General features: G+C 43.3%; 2 protein-coding genes across 5 annotated transcripts in view; one reads left to right on the top strand and one right to left on the bottom strand.

Annotated features, from left to right (window-relative positions):
- Positions 1 to 6,702, top strand: part of HDHD3 (haloacid dehalogenase like hydrolase domain containing 3) — a 23,591-nt gene extending 16,889 nt beyond the window's left edge. For all 4 annotated transcript variants that reach the window (XM_075579223.1, XM_075579222.1, XM_075579224.1 and 1 more), the window contains exon 3: positions 286 to 6,702. In XM_075579223.1, coding sequence (XP_075435338.1) covers positions 286 to 324 — 39 coding nt within the window. In that variant the 3' untranslated portion in view covers positions 325 to 6,702. The remainder of the gene's footprint in view (positions 1 to 285) is intronic.
- Positions 91 to 14,024, bottom strand: BSPRY (B-box and SPRY domain containing). Its single transcript, XM_075579209.1, has 6 exons — positions 13,448 to 14,024; positions 9,525 to 9,623; positions 6,315 to 6,545; positions 4,318 to 4,343; positions 3,747 to 3,871; positions 91 to 1,444 (listed from the first exon to the last, which is right to left on the bottom strand). The coding sequence occupies exons 1-6, from the start codon at positions 13,874 to 13,876 to the stop codon at positions 918 to 920; spliced, it is 1,437 nt and encodes a 478-aa protein (XP_075435324.1). The 5' UTR covers positions 13,877 to 14,024; the 3' UTR covers positions 91 to 917.

The following is a 14,024-nucleotide window of genomic DNA, read 5'->3' as shown; positions in this document are numbered from 1 at the left end:
AACCCACAATTGCAAATATGACAACACATGCTCTTGAATCCCACTTCCGTTAAAGGACTTTCTGTCAAACGTCTTGATTAATTAAGTGCCTAACAATCATACTTATAATTTATTTGTAGGACACATCATATTCTGCAGTGCAGTACAATTTGGGAGACAAAGCTTTAACATAACATACATACACAATTATTCATATATTAACACAGATACAATAAGTAAAGAGGTCATTGCTCAAACAAATGTACAGTCTAACTGAATTGTCTCGTATTGCATTCTTCATTGCAGGCCGTCGATTCTTTCAATACCATATGTGCAGAAGAGTAATGTATTGTTGACACCTATGGAGGTGAATATGCTCTCAATTTAAATGAGTTGTAACAATCACCAATGAGCATGAAGTATTCTGCTACACCAAGGTACCCTCTCATTTCAAAACATGCATGGAACACTTTGGTTTAGACAATTGACAGGGATACACTAAACCTGTGTCCCCACTCAGATGTCCCCACCAATCATATACGCAACAGTCTTTCCTAGACATACTGGACTTTAATTTCTGTAAACTAAGCTCTAGGCTGGAAGTCACAATAGCTCAACATTACTGTCACCTAGGCAACTATTATCACCTGAGATCAATTTAAGTGATATTTGCCTATGAAGTCATACACTTTAAGTTGGATCAGCATTATTATGGCCTTTGTGTACTCTTCAAGTCGGGATCACCAATGTGGAATGACCTTGTCCTTGTAGTTCTTTACAATTTCCAACATGTGACCCCACCTCGGTTTCTGAAGGACAGACTGAAGATCATGTGAAAACCTTCATCCAGATTTGTATGTTCTGTAAGAAAGTCTATAATCATTTTATTTACAGCTCAGTTTATTTAAATATATACTCTGTGTAGTGCTCTTCCCGGTTCATTGGACAATGTTGATACACTCATCGGCTACAGCAAATACAGGCAAAACCGGGGCAGTAAACTTGGTATGGTGGGTGTAAAGGATGGTGCAGGTGCCGGGGTCATAAAAGATCAACTCTCCCCCTTCCAAATCCACGAGGACCCCAATATGTTTGGGACATTTGATAAGTTCCACTGTGTAATTCTGGGAGTCATGGGAGAAACGGAAGTCCTTGTCATAGCGGGAAAAGACCCAGGAGACTGGGTTGTATCCCAACCTGGCATCGTTGCTTGAGCCCTTACGTGCCATTGATCCATAGGCGACACCCAATTTATACGCGCAGCTTTTTTCCACATTGATTTTCCAAGCATGGATGCCACTCTGAAACGACTTGTTGGACATGCAGTTGGGCCAGTGGTTAAAGCGCTCAGGGCCATCCGTATAATCCTTGGCCTTCTTCTGGTGAAACGTCAGGAGCTTCTTGTCTTCTGATAACACCAGCAAAGGGTTGATGGTCTTCTCATCAACTGTGATATCTTCAAAACCTGAATAAGGTGAAGAACATTAGCATTCTGTACTCCAAGCATATAGGTCAACATCTTTTGGTAAATAGATTGGGAGACAGACCCCCCGATTGTAGTGGAGAGGCCTCACTAGGAAGACTGTCCCAAAAATTCTTCCTTTAAAGTACAAACTAACACAAAGGTAGGTTGTATTTCCTCTGCCATGCTACAGCTTTATCTTTTACGTCTCTTTGTTATTAAAACACTATAGTTCCTCATTTTCATCTAATTTTTCTCATCGGACAGATACCAGCCTTATATAAACACATTTAGATTTAATTGGGTTGTAGCTTGCATTGATGGCATCTTATAGCCCATTCCTTTGATTGGCTAGTAAGGTGACATGCATCTTGACACCGTTTAGTAAATCTGGGACATAGTACCTTGCCAGTTATTTTGTTAATAAGTTAACCACCATAGGGATGGTCGCGAGCTTTGGTAGGACATTTTCTTTGTACTGTAACATAACAGTTAAAGGTTCGCTCTAAACCATTCAACTCTGATATGCACAACCACTGCCTTTTGTTAGAGCTAGACTGGCCAAGCCTCCTGGGATGACTAGGAAAAGATGGGCAGCATCCCGACAGAATGGCCAATCTGCCACAATTTGACCTGGCTGAGTTGGTTTTTGCTGCCTTAACCCCTTCAGTGCTCTCTTGCTAATTTTCTATGGTGTGTTAGCGATCAGACTGCAAACAACAGAAATGGGGGAGAGGTGAGCCCTGTTTCAGTGAAATTGGTGGGGGGTCACATGATGACCTAGCAAGAAGGTCTCTCTCTCCGCGGCCGCAGTCAGGTGACTTCATCAGTCTCCCTGCGGCAGTGTTAAATACAGGAGGAATTAAAACCAGAGACATAACATAAAACACAGACAAAGCTCAGTTTTTAGCACATCTAGTGAGACTCATACACGGTACAGTGCCTAAATATATATGGATAAATATCTAATAAGTAAATGGTCTTTTAGTTTGACATTTTTGGCCAAAATTGTTGTAAGCCCCTGAGCCAACGCCAAGGCAGACCACATATCAGGGGTCCCTAACGCTAATATAAATTCTTAATAACCTGTTTAATAACAGGAAGAATGATTTATAGTAAATCTGTCAATATTAGCTGCAAAGTTCTGTCTGACTGAAGCTTTTATTAACCTGTACATTACCAGGAAAAGCACTCTGTATTAGAGATGTCACAGCCAAACTGCAAGCAGGCAAGTTCCCCTGAGTGGAAGATGCTATGGAGTGAGCCCATAACCATTTAAATGTGGGAGGGGGTGAGCTTAAATTAAGTAGGAGGTTGCCAACCTCCAATCAGCCATGACTAGCTGGACAAGAATTGTAAAACATACTGGACACCTAACAACCTCCTATTAAACCCCCAAAATACCCACAACATATATATAAGCATATGAGTATCAGAGGAGTGTGGGTATTTTGGGGGTTTAATACTTGTTAGGTGTCCAGTATGTTTTATAAAATACAGGAGGAAGCCACAGAGACTGAAAACACAGAAAGGGACAACGGGCAGCATAGAGTAAGGAGATAAAGATTTGGGGCATAAAAGGAGATGGTGCTCCTAAGGAGAGGGAAAGAGGGCGGGCATAAGGAAAAGGAAGGGAGAAATGTTGGACAGAACCACTGGGGTATAAGAGAGAGTTCTAAGTACATGGAGAGATAAAGGTTGTATCCTAGACAGTCATTCACAGATCATTCCCTCAGTGCTGCTAACTCTGTTACAGTTGGAGAAACATTATAATTATGCAAAGATACGTCAATTAGGAAGACTACACCCCAATCTGCATCATCTCGTAATGTATTTGAAGACGTTAGCCGGTCTGGTTAAAGACAGAATGCCGCTGGTTGCTGTATATTAACAGTGGCGTTCCTCGGCAAACATCAGCTACACACATATCTTCTACAACCGATTTGCATTGTGTTACATCATACCCAGCATCAAAGCATATAAGTAAATAAGATAAAGTAGAGCCCCTCCAGGGCTGAAGTAGCTCGGTGAGTAATGTCACTGCCTTTGAAGTGGGTGTCAGCTCCGTGGGCAAGTCACTTTATCTCCCTGTGCCTTAGGTACCAACATTATATTGTATGCTGTACAGGGCAGGGACTCGTAAAAATGCATATTTCTATGTACGGCGCTGGATACAAGGTCAGCGCTATATACGAAGCAAAATAAACTGCATTGCTGCTGCAAGCACCAGAGGGGTTAATGTTTAGCTCTGTTGATCATTCATGTGTCTGGGGAAACCTGTCTTGAAGCAGTGCCTGGTACAGACCTGTGGTGCAGCAGAGGATAGAGGAAGCCCACAAGCTGTTCAGTAATGGACTATGAGCGCAATTCACGTTAAAGTTTAACTTCTCCGATTCCTTGGGCTCCAGGATCCCTTCCGCTTTCTCAGTCCTGAAAGGGAGAGCAAGGTGTGACTTCGGAAATGGGAGGGAGTGGGAATGCACTGATTGTGCAGGCGGGGGGACCATGTGTACTGGGAGGATTATCCAACTACTGGGTGACGGTGAAACGCCAAACTGCAAATCCGATGCAATCACAAAAATAAATCTCTTTATTCACAACCCATGACATCTAATGTGAGCTAAACGGCCTAGCTTCATGGAAGCAACACGTGACAAAGGGCGTCCGTCTTACGACCAAAGCATGTTCAACTTGTCTGCCAAGCCCCCAACTTCTCTGTCCTCCTTTTTTTTTTTTTATATATATAGCCCTGACACCATGTATATTATTATAAGGGCATACAGTAATAATAGCTCATTTACAGTGCAACAATGTCAGATTATATACAATGGATGACCATTTTACACAACTAACACCGTTCATATAGATGTACTGACCTCTCGTAGATTTCATTCTCCGAATTCTGTGAAATGAAAGGGAGCAGCGTTATTAACCCCGTGTGGCGTCATGATATATGATTTACAGCACTAAACTACTATGCCACCATCATTGGCTAAGTTAGCTTTGTGTGTACTGGAGGGTCACGTTTATATCTCAGTACCAGCAAGTTACTACTTTGCCTCAAGTGCCAATACTAGGTTATAATCGATGCAGTGTGTCTATGTCTTCTGTACAGTGCTGCATCTCATATGGATAATATTATGGAATTATGGTCATCAGGCTGTTTCTGTTTAAATACTTGCATAAACAATAGGAGGTAGCGGAGAGGAAATGCCATTCCTCTTGCAATTTCTCACCTAAGTTCCCATTAGGGTGCATTTGTTCTATAGTTTCTGAATCATTTTCATTGGCTTAATAAAAGGTAAATTTGACTCGCCTCCAAACTACCTATACACTACCAATTAAGTGATCAATAAATCAATTAACTAAGTGGTGCACCAATCAAGAGGATTTGCATTTCCTCTCAGCTGCCTCCTATTGTTTAAACTACCCTTATCCTCAGGTAGCACCCCTCAGTTTATATACTCCTTAATCAGTGCTGTTGCAGCAACATTTCCCTTCCCCCGAAGTTTATTTCTAATAAATACTTGGATATCTAAATTTGATCCAGGTGAAATGTTACTATTATTGCTCACGTTGGAAATTGTTTTTCTCTGAACTCTTGAAACTACTCCAAACCTAGTTTTGCCATGTTTGAAACAAGGGATTACCCCAGAATTAAACCGCGGCACTCCAGGCTACAGGGATCTACACAACAAAACACAAACAAATATGCCCAAAGCTACTTCCAATGTGACCAAAATACACAGTGCAATACCTATATATTCTCTTTAACAAGGGTAATTTAGTTTAACCCTTTGGCCAAAGCATCTTAAGCCTGATGCCACTTCAAGGCATGACCGTTAGCAGGTCCTAACACACCCTGAGTTAAAATTCTTATTTACCTCTATAATTAGGGGAAGAATGATCACATTGGATCTGTCATAACCCAGCAAAATGAAACTGACCTGCCAACTTGGAAAGTGGGGAGGGGGCGAGCTTAAACCTTGGCTCTCCCCCTGGTTCCTCCGATATTTAATTTGGAAATTCTCTTACAAGTATTCTTGCCCGGCAGAAACATATGGCCCCTGGGGTCAGCCTCACTCTAGCAGCCAATAGAACGCTGTGACATCATTGTGCAAAGCAGTTTACCATTGGGTGACCCCACAGCTGTCTTTATTTTTCTTGCAAGTACTGGCAAATGTTTAACAAAAATTAAATAAACTTGGCAATCTGAGGCCTCAGAGACCCATGAGTGCAGCGGTTCAACTCCGGAGGAACCACGGTTCCTACAGTGCAAGGTAAATAAAATCCTTGAGTTTGGATTACTGACAATGTTCTGAATCCACTAAATATATAATTTGACCCCCCTCTATTAAAATACAAGGGAGACCCCAACATTTATACTTTCTGGTATGTTCCTCAAGAATGAAAAAAACAAATCACCATAGAGATCCATGTTGGCACTTTGCCGTAGTGGTGGTGGTACAAAAAAATGTGTAGGTGCTAGTGACCCCTCCCAGTCCCCATCAAAGCATGAAATAAAAGCCACACAAAATAAAATCTGAATGCGTCCGAAACAATAGTCAATGTATCTGCTTCGATTATATAATGTTAATAATATAAGTTATTCATATTTGATGGAGTTTGCAGTAATTTGTTGTTTTTTGGGGGGAAAGTTGGAAATAAGATCTTGGTTCTTTTCTGTCTACCATTTTCCTTAAATAAGAAACCGTGTAACCATCTTGGGAAGATGCCAGGGCTGTTTGCATGGATTGTGTTAGCAAAAATATTTTCATGGTTCGTCCCTGATATCTCAGCCCCGCTAGATCGCATTATTAGGTAGGTGTGAAAATTACATTCACTTAAGAACTAAAGACAGATCTCCACTCACAATAATGCTGAGGTCATCCAGCTTGGTCAGCATATCCACCAGACACGTCCTGATGCCGGAGAGTTTCCGATCACACTCTGTCCAGTGTGCCCGTTGGGTGAGGATACCCTGTTGTGCCCGCTCCTCCTCAGCATGGACCTCTTCCAACAGCCTCTGCTCCTCATTCTCACACACAGTCCTGATGAAGATCAGCCTCTGGATGATCAGCTCTCGGGTTGCTCTAGCTGTGCTCTGCCAACCGTGTGAAATGTAGGAGGGAAACCGGTCAGATTTTTATCTTCTCGTTTAGCATTCTTACTGTATAATTACACCGCACTCAAGGACTATTGTCCTGGAACAGGATTGTTTATTTCTGTGTATTGTTCCTGCTCTCAGGCTGCCAGCCCTCCCCAGGAAGTCATTTCTATTTGATTTTTCCAGCGACCGTAGCCTGACGTCGCCGTCGTGTCGGCGGCACTATAAGTGTAGCCTAAGTTACATGTTTTTCCCTGCTCTGAAGCAGACAGAGCAGTGTATATTGCAACATTATTGTTACAAATAGTACCCTTCACACAAGCCATTACCCAGTTGCCATGGCAACCTCACAATGCTCATATTTGAGATTGGTTTAGTCCTCTCCCCCTGCTATATCTGCATATTGTTATGCTCCTTAGCTTGTTCCTGTCTGACAGGAAAGTGTGCTCCCTCTTTCCATCAGCAGGCACAGTGAGTAAGACACATCTTCCACTGCTCCCTTAGGACTCGTGTATGGTGCCACAGATGAGTGAACAGGTTGCCTTAAGGCAGTGTTTGCGTTCATGTGCCGTGCACGTGGAAGTGGGAGGGGGCGCGCGTTGCGTGAGAAATCTGTTATGCTGATTTCTCGCCGCGACAGGCAGGTCACGTGAGCGGTTTGCCCAATGAAGGCGAACCAGCTCCGTGACGTCACTAAGAACGACCCCAGGAGAACGCCCATCACGGCCCATCTCGCATGGCCAGGGAAAGCACCCGCTTTCCCTCCGCACGAGAGAAGGCACCATGTCTGAGGCCTTAGAAAGGCCTTCCAGTTCACTTTCCCCTCAGAGAAGCACTTCCCTCCATAGCAGAGTACCTTTATCTCACCAAGATAATTCTCCTGACAAGATTATTTCTGTTAACTCCACTCAATAAAGTTGAACAAAATAGAAGGACTTTGTGTGCTTTAAAAAGGGGACGAGTTAAGCTACCTGGATCTTCTCACCTGCCACAAGTGAGCCTGGATCCAGAATAAATATCATTAAATGTTAATAAAATTATTTAGCATTGGCCACGGGGACTTGGAATTAAGTATGAGGGTACTGAGCCTCAATTGGCTTCCCACGGCAAAAAGCCATCTGCAAGTAGCACAAAGGAGGGTGGGTTTCCTGGGCATACAATAAGGCTGCGCTTATAGTGCCGGCGAAAGCGTCGCAACATCGCTTCAAAACAAATGCATTGCCGCCGTTGCATGCGCTTATAGTAAGCGCGACGCGACGGCTTGTTCGCGATCGCTGGAAGTCCTCTCCATTTGATTTTTCCAGCGACCGTAGCCTGACGTCGCCGGCACTATAAGCGTAGCCTAAGTGAGACAGTCCTAGGAGGAAAGACTCCTAGCTGGACTGTATATTTTTTTTTACCCCACCCATATAAAAGACTGCCCAGATTCAGGATGATACACCGGGGCAGTCCAACTTAGAAATATGCAATAAACCACTTCACAGTGGAATTGGCTTCGTTCAACAAATGTAATGATGTTTAAATGCAAAGATCTGAAAGATTTAAAAATACCCTCTTCTTCCACATTTACCCCTATAAACGTGTCATTTGCCATTTTCTCATGTTGGTCCAGAGAGGAACTGCACCTCCAAAGAAAAAATGGCCCCCAAGGTACTTCCTGGTTTTGCAGCAGTGAAGCACACTATTTCTAATAGGGCATATGCTTTTCACAATGACTAACGGGATGCTGTCCCCTGGTCATGTTGATGGTTTGATTGCAATGTTAATATTCACCCATGCAGGTCCACATGTTTGTCTCTCTGTATTGTATATCTTTCTTTATATAGCGTCCACAGTGTACTCGGCACTTTCAAAAGAGACAATACAGCATAGTGATTTAAAATGCAATAAGGGCAACAAACAACATCAGAGAATGGGAAAGGAAATCCCTGCCCCGGAGAGCTTGCAATCTAAGTGGGATGTTGGGAGAGTTACAGAGAAAGCAGGGGAGGGAGTAAGTGCAGAAGATGGCTGTGCTTGGACACAATGGTTGAACACTGTCTGCGGGGAGATTTGGTAGGAAGGTGCTGTACCCCTTCCGCTTGTATTGATTTGCATTGGGTTGAGGGGAGTATTTTTCAGGGAGATAGAAGAACAAAAATGTACGTTTTTCAGCTAATTTCGAGGGAGTCTCCCACATAAATAGGGAGAGCTGGACGATATGAGTTCGCCATTAAAACGAGGATACCAAATATTCAAAAGTAATATCACCCTGATACTCAGTCCTGCCTCCCTTTTAACATTTGGGTTCAAGAAAAATGCTTGGGTAGTAGTGTTTGCGCCGTTAAGAGGCTAATTAAGATTTTGTAGGAGATTTTAATGAGAAAATAAGGGTCTTCGCTGGCACTAACAAAACCAGCAGCAGATTGATCATCAACACTACAAAAGGATATTTTGTGTAGGAATCTGGAACTGGGGTTTTCCCAGCATAACATGAGGTGTGCACTTTGAAATCCTTCCTACACAACCTATAAATATGTGAGAATGGAGATCTCTGCTTCTGTTTGTAATAACCATAGGGGGTCCATGTTAAAATGAACAAGAAGCAAAAGGTGACTCAATGTGAGGGCTCATTTGCTTGTCATTACCCAGAATCCCTGGCTGCAGTGGAAGCATTGTATGCTAATGCAGGGGTGCGCAAACATTTTTTTTGTGTGCGGGGTTTCTGAAGTCACGACGTCGTGTGACATCGCATTGCCATGGAGACACGTCGCTAGAAGCAGCCGGAGACAAGGCAAGTAACATACAGACGCCTCCCCGGCATTTCATTTAAATGCTTTGGGAAGAGTGTGGGGCCTCTGTAAGCGCGGCGCCCCCAACCCCTGTGCCAAGTGATAATGGGGGAAAGGCAGGGTTGCAGATCTGTATGAAACATGTCAATGAGCTCTCAAGTGGTATTTTTATTTGCTAATAACCATAGTAAATTATTCTTATTACCGCCACACATAGGATCTTTGCTGGCAGCACATCTGCAAGGTACTTCTCGATTCCAGCTGTTTGCAGCTGCTGCTTCTCGCACTGATCGACAATTTTATTCTGCGGCAGAGAAGAGATGATTTCATTAGTAATCCCCGTATGTCGTCCATACCAGAGACTCCACAGTCTACATACAGAGTAATGTGATCAATACAGTGATCTGATATACGTAATACACCATTTAGGGCAGCGGTTCACAGACATTTTAAACAGACCCCCTCCTTCCCCAAATGCAAGTATTTTCCCAGTTCTGTGTTTGGTGTGTAAATCAAGATGATAGAAAGTTGGAGGTTTGTTGGTTCCCCAAAAATTCAAATTGGAAAGAATCCAGATTGATGGGAATATATTAATTGTGTTATTGATCCAGGAGAACTGATTTGCCATGTTGGCAATTGAGTGATGTAATTATTGGTACGTACAGGAAGCTCCAGGCATCAGACATAGATGATATTATCTACAGTAGCAGCATCAATGCCTCTAACCCTGGTGATACATAATTGCTAAGGAAACACCCTCTCATGCAGTTAGTTACCAAGCGCTCGGTGCTTGTCACAGACAGCATCATAAGTGACATTGTAGGAGGAAACAGTTGGACAGCAGAGAGATGAAGCTCATAGGAAAACTATGAAGTACACTTCTAGGGCTGATTTACTGTAACTTGGTTATTTTATCGACATTCAGCCTTTCTTGATATATTACATACACAGAATCATTACCTAACATGAAAACATTCGGCTTTTCTTAGTCTGTCCTTAACCTGTTTCTCACCTCGTTGCCATTATAGTGACATCATATGCCTCATGGGGATGGTTGACAGACTTGCAAGGCTCTAGACTATGGGGCTTATTAATTAAACTGTGATAGTCACAATCAAGGCAACATCGCCTGGGAACTCCCATTCAAGTCAATGGGAGTTTCCGTGTGATAATGTTCGATTAGCGCCATAGCTGTTTAATCAATCACCCACTATTGTTCTGGGCATGTTAGACTTAACCTCACTAGTCATATTTCCCGATGGTAACCCAACTCCTGAGTGTGTTTGGGAACACGGGTCCGGTTGGCCTATTGTTTTTAATGGTATGGCTGTAGAGTGGAGAAGATTTAAATTTCGGTGTTCGCTCCTTTTTGACCTTGCACATGTAACCGTGGCCGAGATTTACTAAGCAGTAAGACGCCCTATGGCCCAGGCACAAGAATCACTTGTAAAGTGCCTTGTGACTTAGCACTGTTTAGTAAAAATGACCCTTTATCTCCTTGCGCCTTAAGCATCTTCAGAACACGGACAGAATGCATAATATTTGGGGGCCGCTAATATACTGCAGATCTAAAAAAGATCAAATTGTATAGTAATAATAATGAGAAGGGGGTCACTGTAGAACACATTACTGTATACAGTATCGTGAATGTGGACAGGACTCAAATATGGGAAGCAAAGCCTTGTTGCCACACTGCTTAAAATCACAGAGACAGAGGATAGTATTTATTGGGTCTTAAATTTTTAGGAATCTAATTAGGCTCTAATAGATCACCTATACAACAGCTGAATCAGCACTCCCGAGTATTTAGTCATGTGCATTAAAGGATCATCTTCGATTAAATACGACATTTTGGGCAAAGGAAGAAAACACTAAAATTTTGAGCCCACATGTGGATAATCATCAGACACTTTGAAGGGCTCCTATTGTTTTGAATTGGTTTCCAATAGTGTTGGGGACGAAGACTAAGTGAGTTATTCCTGATTTCAGCTTTGTACCAGTTTTGGTGGTCACTGTCATTAGGATATTTGCCAAGGCTAAAGCAACCAATAACTGAAAAATTCAGAGTTGGCAAAGGCAGCTAGGCGTGTAATCCACTATCCTTGAAATATATATTAACCTCTTTACTCCACACCGTTATACTGCTCTTAAGGAGGTTGATTAGGAAGTAGGAATACCTTTGCGGTTCAAGCCCTGGCCTCTTACGTTTGCATTGTGTCGCAGGACCCTAATGCACTAAAGGGTTAATCCTGTCTTTCCCAGAGCAATTGAAGGAAATGGGATGCTTTAAATACCCATTAAATGTCAGGGTTGTGGTCTGAGAGTAACTCAACTCCTGCAGTACACTCTGCTTGTTGGAAATGGAAGCCAAGGAGTTAGTAATGTGTTATAAAGAATCCATTGTGTGTGTGTCCCACATGCTAGAGAATGCTGCATTGTTATCAAATTCTGCAACATAAAACCTGCCTGGCTCTTTTACACATTTTGTATGAAAATCTGTGTGTTCAGTGTTTTTCTGAACTGCTTGAGTTTCAAGGCCGTTCCTGCATTCCCCTCTGTTCCCAAAGGGACATTTACCAGTCATCTCAACACTGTTATCAGGGACACATACCTCTCTCATTGTCTCCAACAGAGACAAATGCATCTCACCATTTCATATAGATTCACATACAGAAGCCCTTTCTGAGACATCAGAAACACATACCACTGAGCTCTGCCTATCTTCCAGAGAGACACCAGGAACACATACCTCTAACTACCTCCAGAGAGACATCAACAACACATACCTCCAACTCCCTGCAGAGGGACACCAGGAACTCATACCTCTAACTACCTGCATGGAGACATCAGGAACACATACCTCTAGCTACCTTCCAGAGAGACACCAGGAACATGTCTCACATTCCCCTTCGTTGGGATCAGGAACACATACTTCCCACCAACTTGCATGCACATCATAAAGACTTACCTCTCATCACATAAATATCAGCAATGCCCGCCTCTCACCCCTTACATGGTTAGCAGGGATACCATTTTTCTCACATCCTAGGGAAGTACCTCTCATCCCCTTTCATAGTTAACAGGGACACATACCTCTCACCCCATAAACATCAGAAACACACACCTGTCATGTTGTAGCTATCAGGGACATATCTCATTCTGTACACATTAGTGACACAATATGTCATATTTCATAGATATCAGGAACACATAACTCGTTATAGACATAGGGGTACATACCTATCATCCCCTTTCATAGACATAAGGAGCACCTACCTCTCACCCTATAGACATATGCACACATGTACCGCTCATACACTTCCATAGGCAAAAGGGACACATACTTTTCAGTAGATTGACATCAAATTCCATAATACATACCTCTAATTCAATAGACATCAGGAATAATACCTCCCATTCCAACAGACACCCCATATCATATACCTACCACCAACTCAAAGTTATTAATAGGAAGTATATACAGTACCTGTAGTCCCTCCACAGAATAGAGCAATATACCTTATCTTCTGTCCAAGAAATAACATGGGCATATACCTCACACATATTCCTCAACCCTTCCCACTGTGTTAACTTATTGTACCCTCCATATCAGACATCAGGGGCAAAAACATCTGATGTCCTCATATCACACAATGATAACCCTCCTCCCTTCACCCAGAAATACTCAGGGCACATATTGTACCTTTCACACCCCACTCTCTAGGAGGGGCATTGGCAGTAGAAATAGGTGGCATCTTAAAAAAAAAAAAAAAAAAGAAAGAAGAAGGCGGCACACGAGGTGGGATAAATAAAATGTAACAAGAGAAAAAAACACCCAATTTGTCTGCAGTGACTCATTTGCCAGCTTATTGGAATGCGATCTGTATTGCACCATTTCAACACCCTCCTCTCTGGAGAACACACACACGGTGCTATAACAAGGGTGTTGCCTTAACACCTTGACTGCTGGAGAGACCGGCAGATTACTATCACTGTAGCAGCACAATTCATGCCCAGGGCACGTTAGGGAGAGGGGTAGAATACCTCATGGCTAATGCAGTCCCCAATCTGATTGCTGGTCATTAATACTCTGCAGTGCAGCAGGCACTGGGACATCACACAACTCACTCTGATCTGAACAGCTCTCTCCTCCACTGGTTTGGTTTTGTGGGTCTGGCAGCTGCCCACGGTCCTGCACTGGGGGCAGATCAGCCTGTGGTCCTGGTAGCAGAACCAGCTGAGCTCTTCTCCATGATCCCTGCAGTGATCTCTCAGTTCAGGATCCGATTGGGGGGATGTGTCCTGCGGCAGATCCGGGGTGCCAGATGTTTGATCTGTTGTGGCTGCCTCCCCAAGGTCAATAGTCTCTTCTTCAGGGGTGTCTAGAGCGATGGCCACCTGCTCTGCTGGTAGACAATCCACCCCAAAAGGCGACTTGATCTCCTCACCAGCCTGGCAGCTGTTGCCCACTTCATCTGCACTAGACCATCTGTCAGATCCTGTGATCACCCACAATGGGAGCCCCATGTCCCCATGGACAACCCCTGGCTGAGACATCCTCTACGGGTATATGAAGCAGACAGGGGGCGATCTGGTCCCGAAATGATCCTTGGGATGACAAGGAACTCGGATGGGATGTGTATTCCCTGCTGGGTTTCCGTGTCTCTGAGGCTTACACCTGTTCCCAGGTAGAGTGAAACTGACT

Source organism: Ascaphus truei, chromosome 21 (genome assembly GCF_040206685.1).
Source record: "Ascaphus truei isolate aAscTru1 chromosome 21, aAscTru1.hap1, whole genome shotgun sequence".
Classification (NCBI taxonomy): domain Eukaryota; kingdom Metazoa; phylum Chordata; class Amphibia; order Anura; family Ascaphidae; genus Ascaphus; species Ascaphus truei.
The sequence above is the reverse complement of the archived record's forward strand: the minus strand, read 5'-3'. Positions and strand labels throughout refer to the sequence as shown.

Excerpts from the sequence above, each read along its gene's own strand:
- BSPRY (XM_075579209.1), bottom strand. The coding sequence starts at position 13,876 with ATGTCTCAGCCAGGGGTTGTCCATGGGGACATGGGGCTCCCATTGTGG. Across the intron at positions 6,546-9,524 it reads CAAAGATCCTATGTGTGGCG|AGCACAGCTAGAGCAACCCG; the intron begins GTAATAAGAATA and ends CACGGTTGGCAG. Across the intron at positions 1,445-3,746 it reads TATCCTCTGCTGCACCACAG|GTTTTGAAGATATCACAGTT; the intron begins GTCTGTACCAGG and ends CACCTTATTCAG.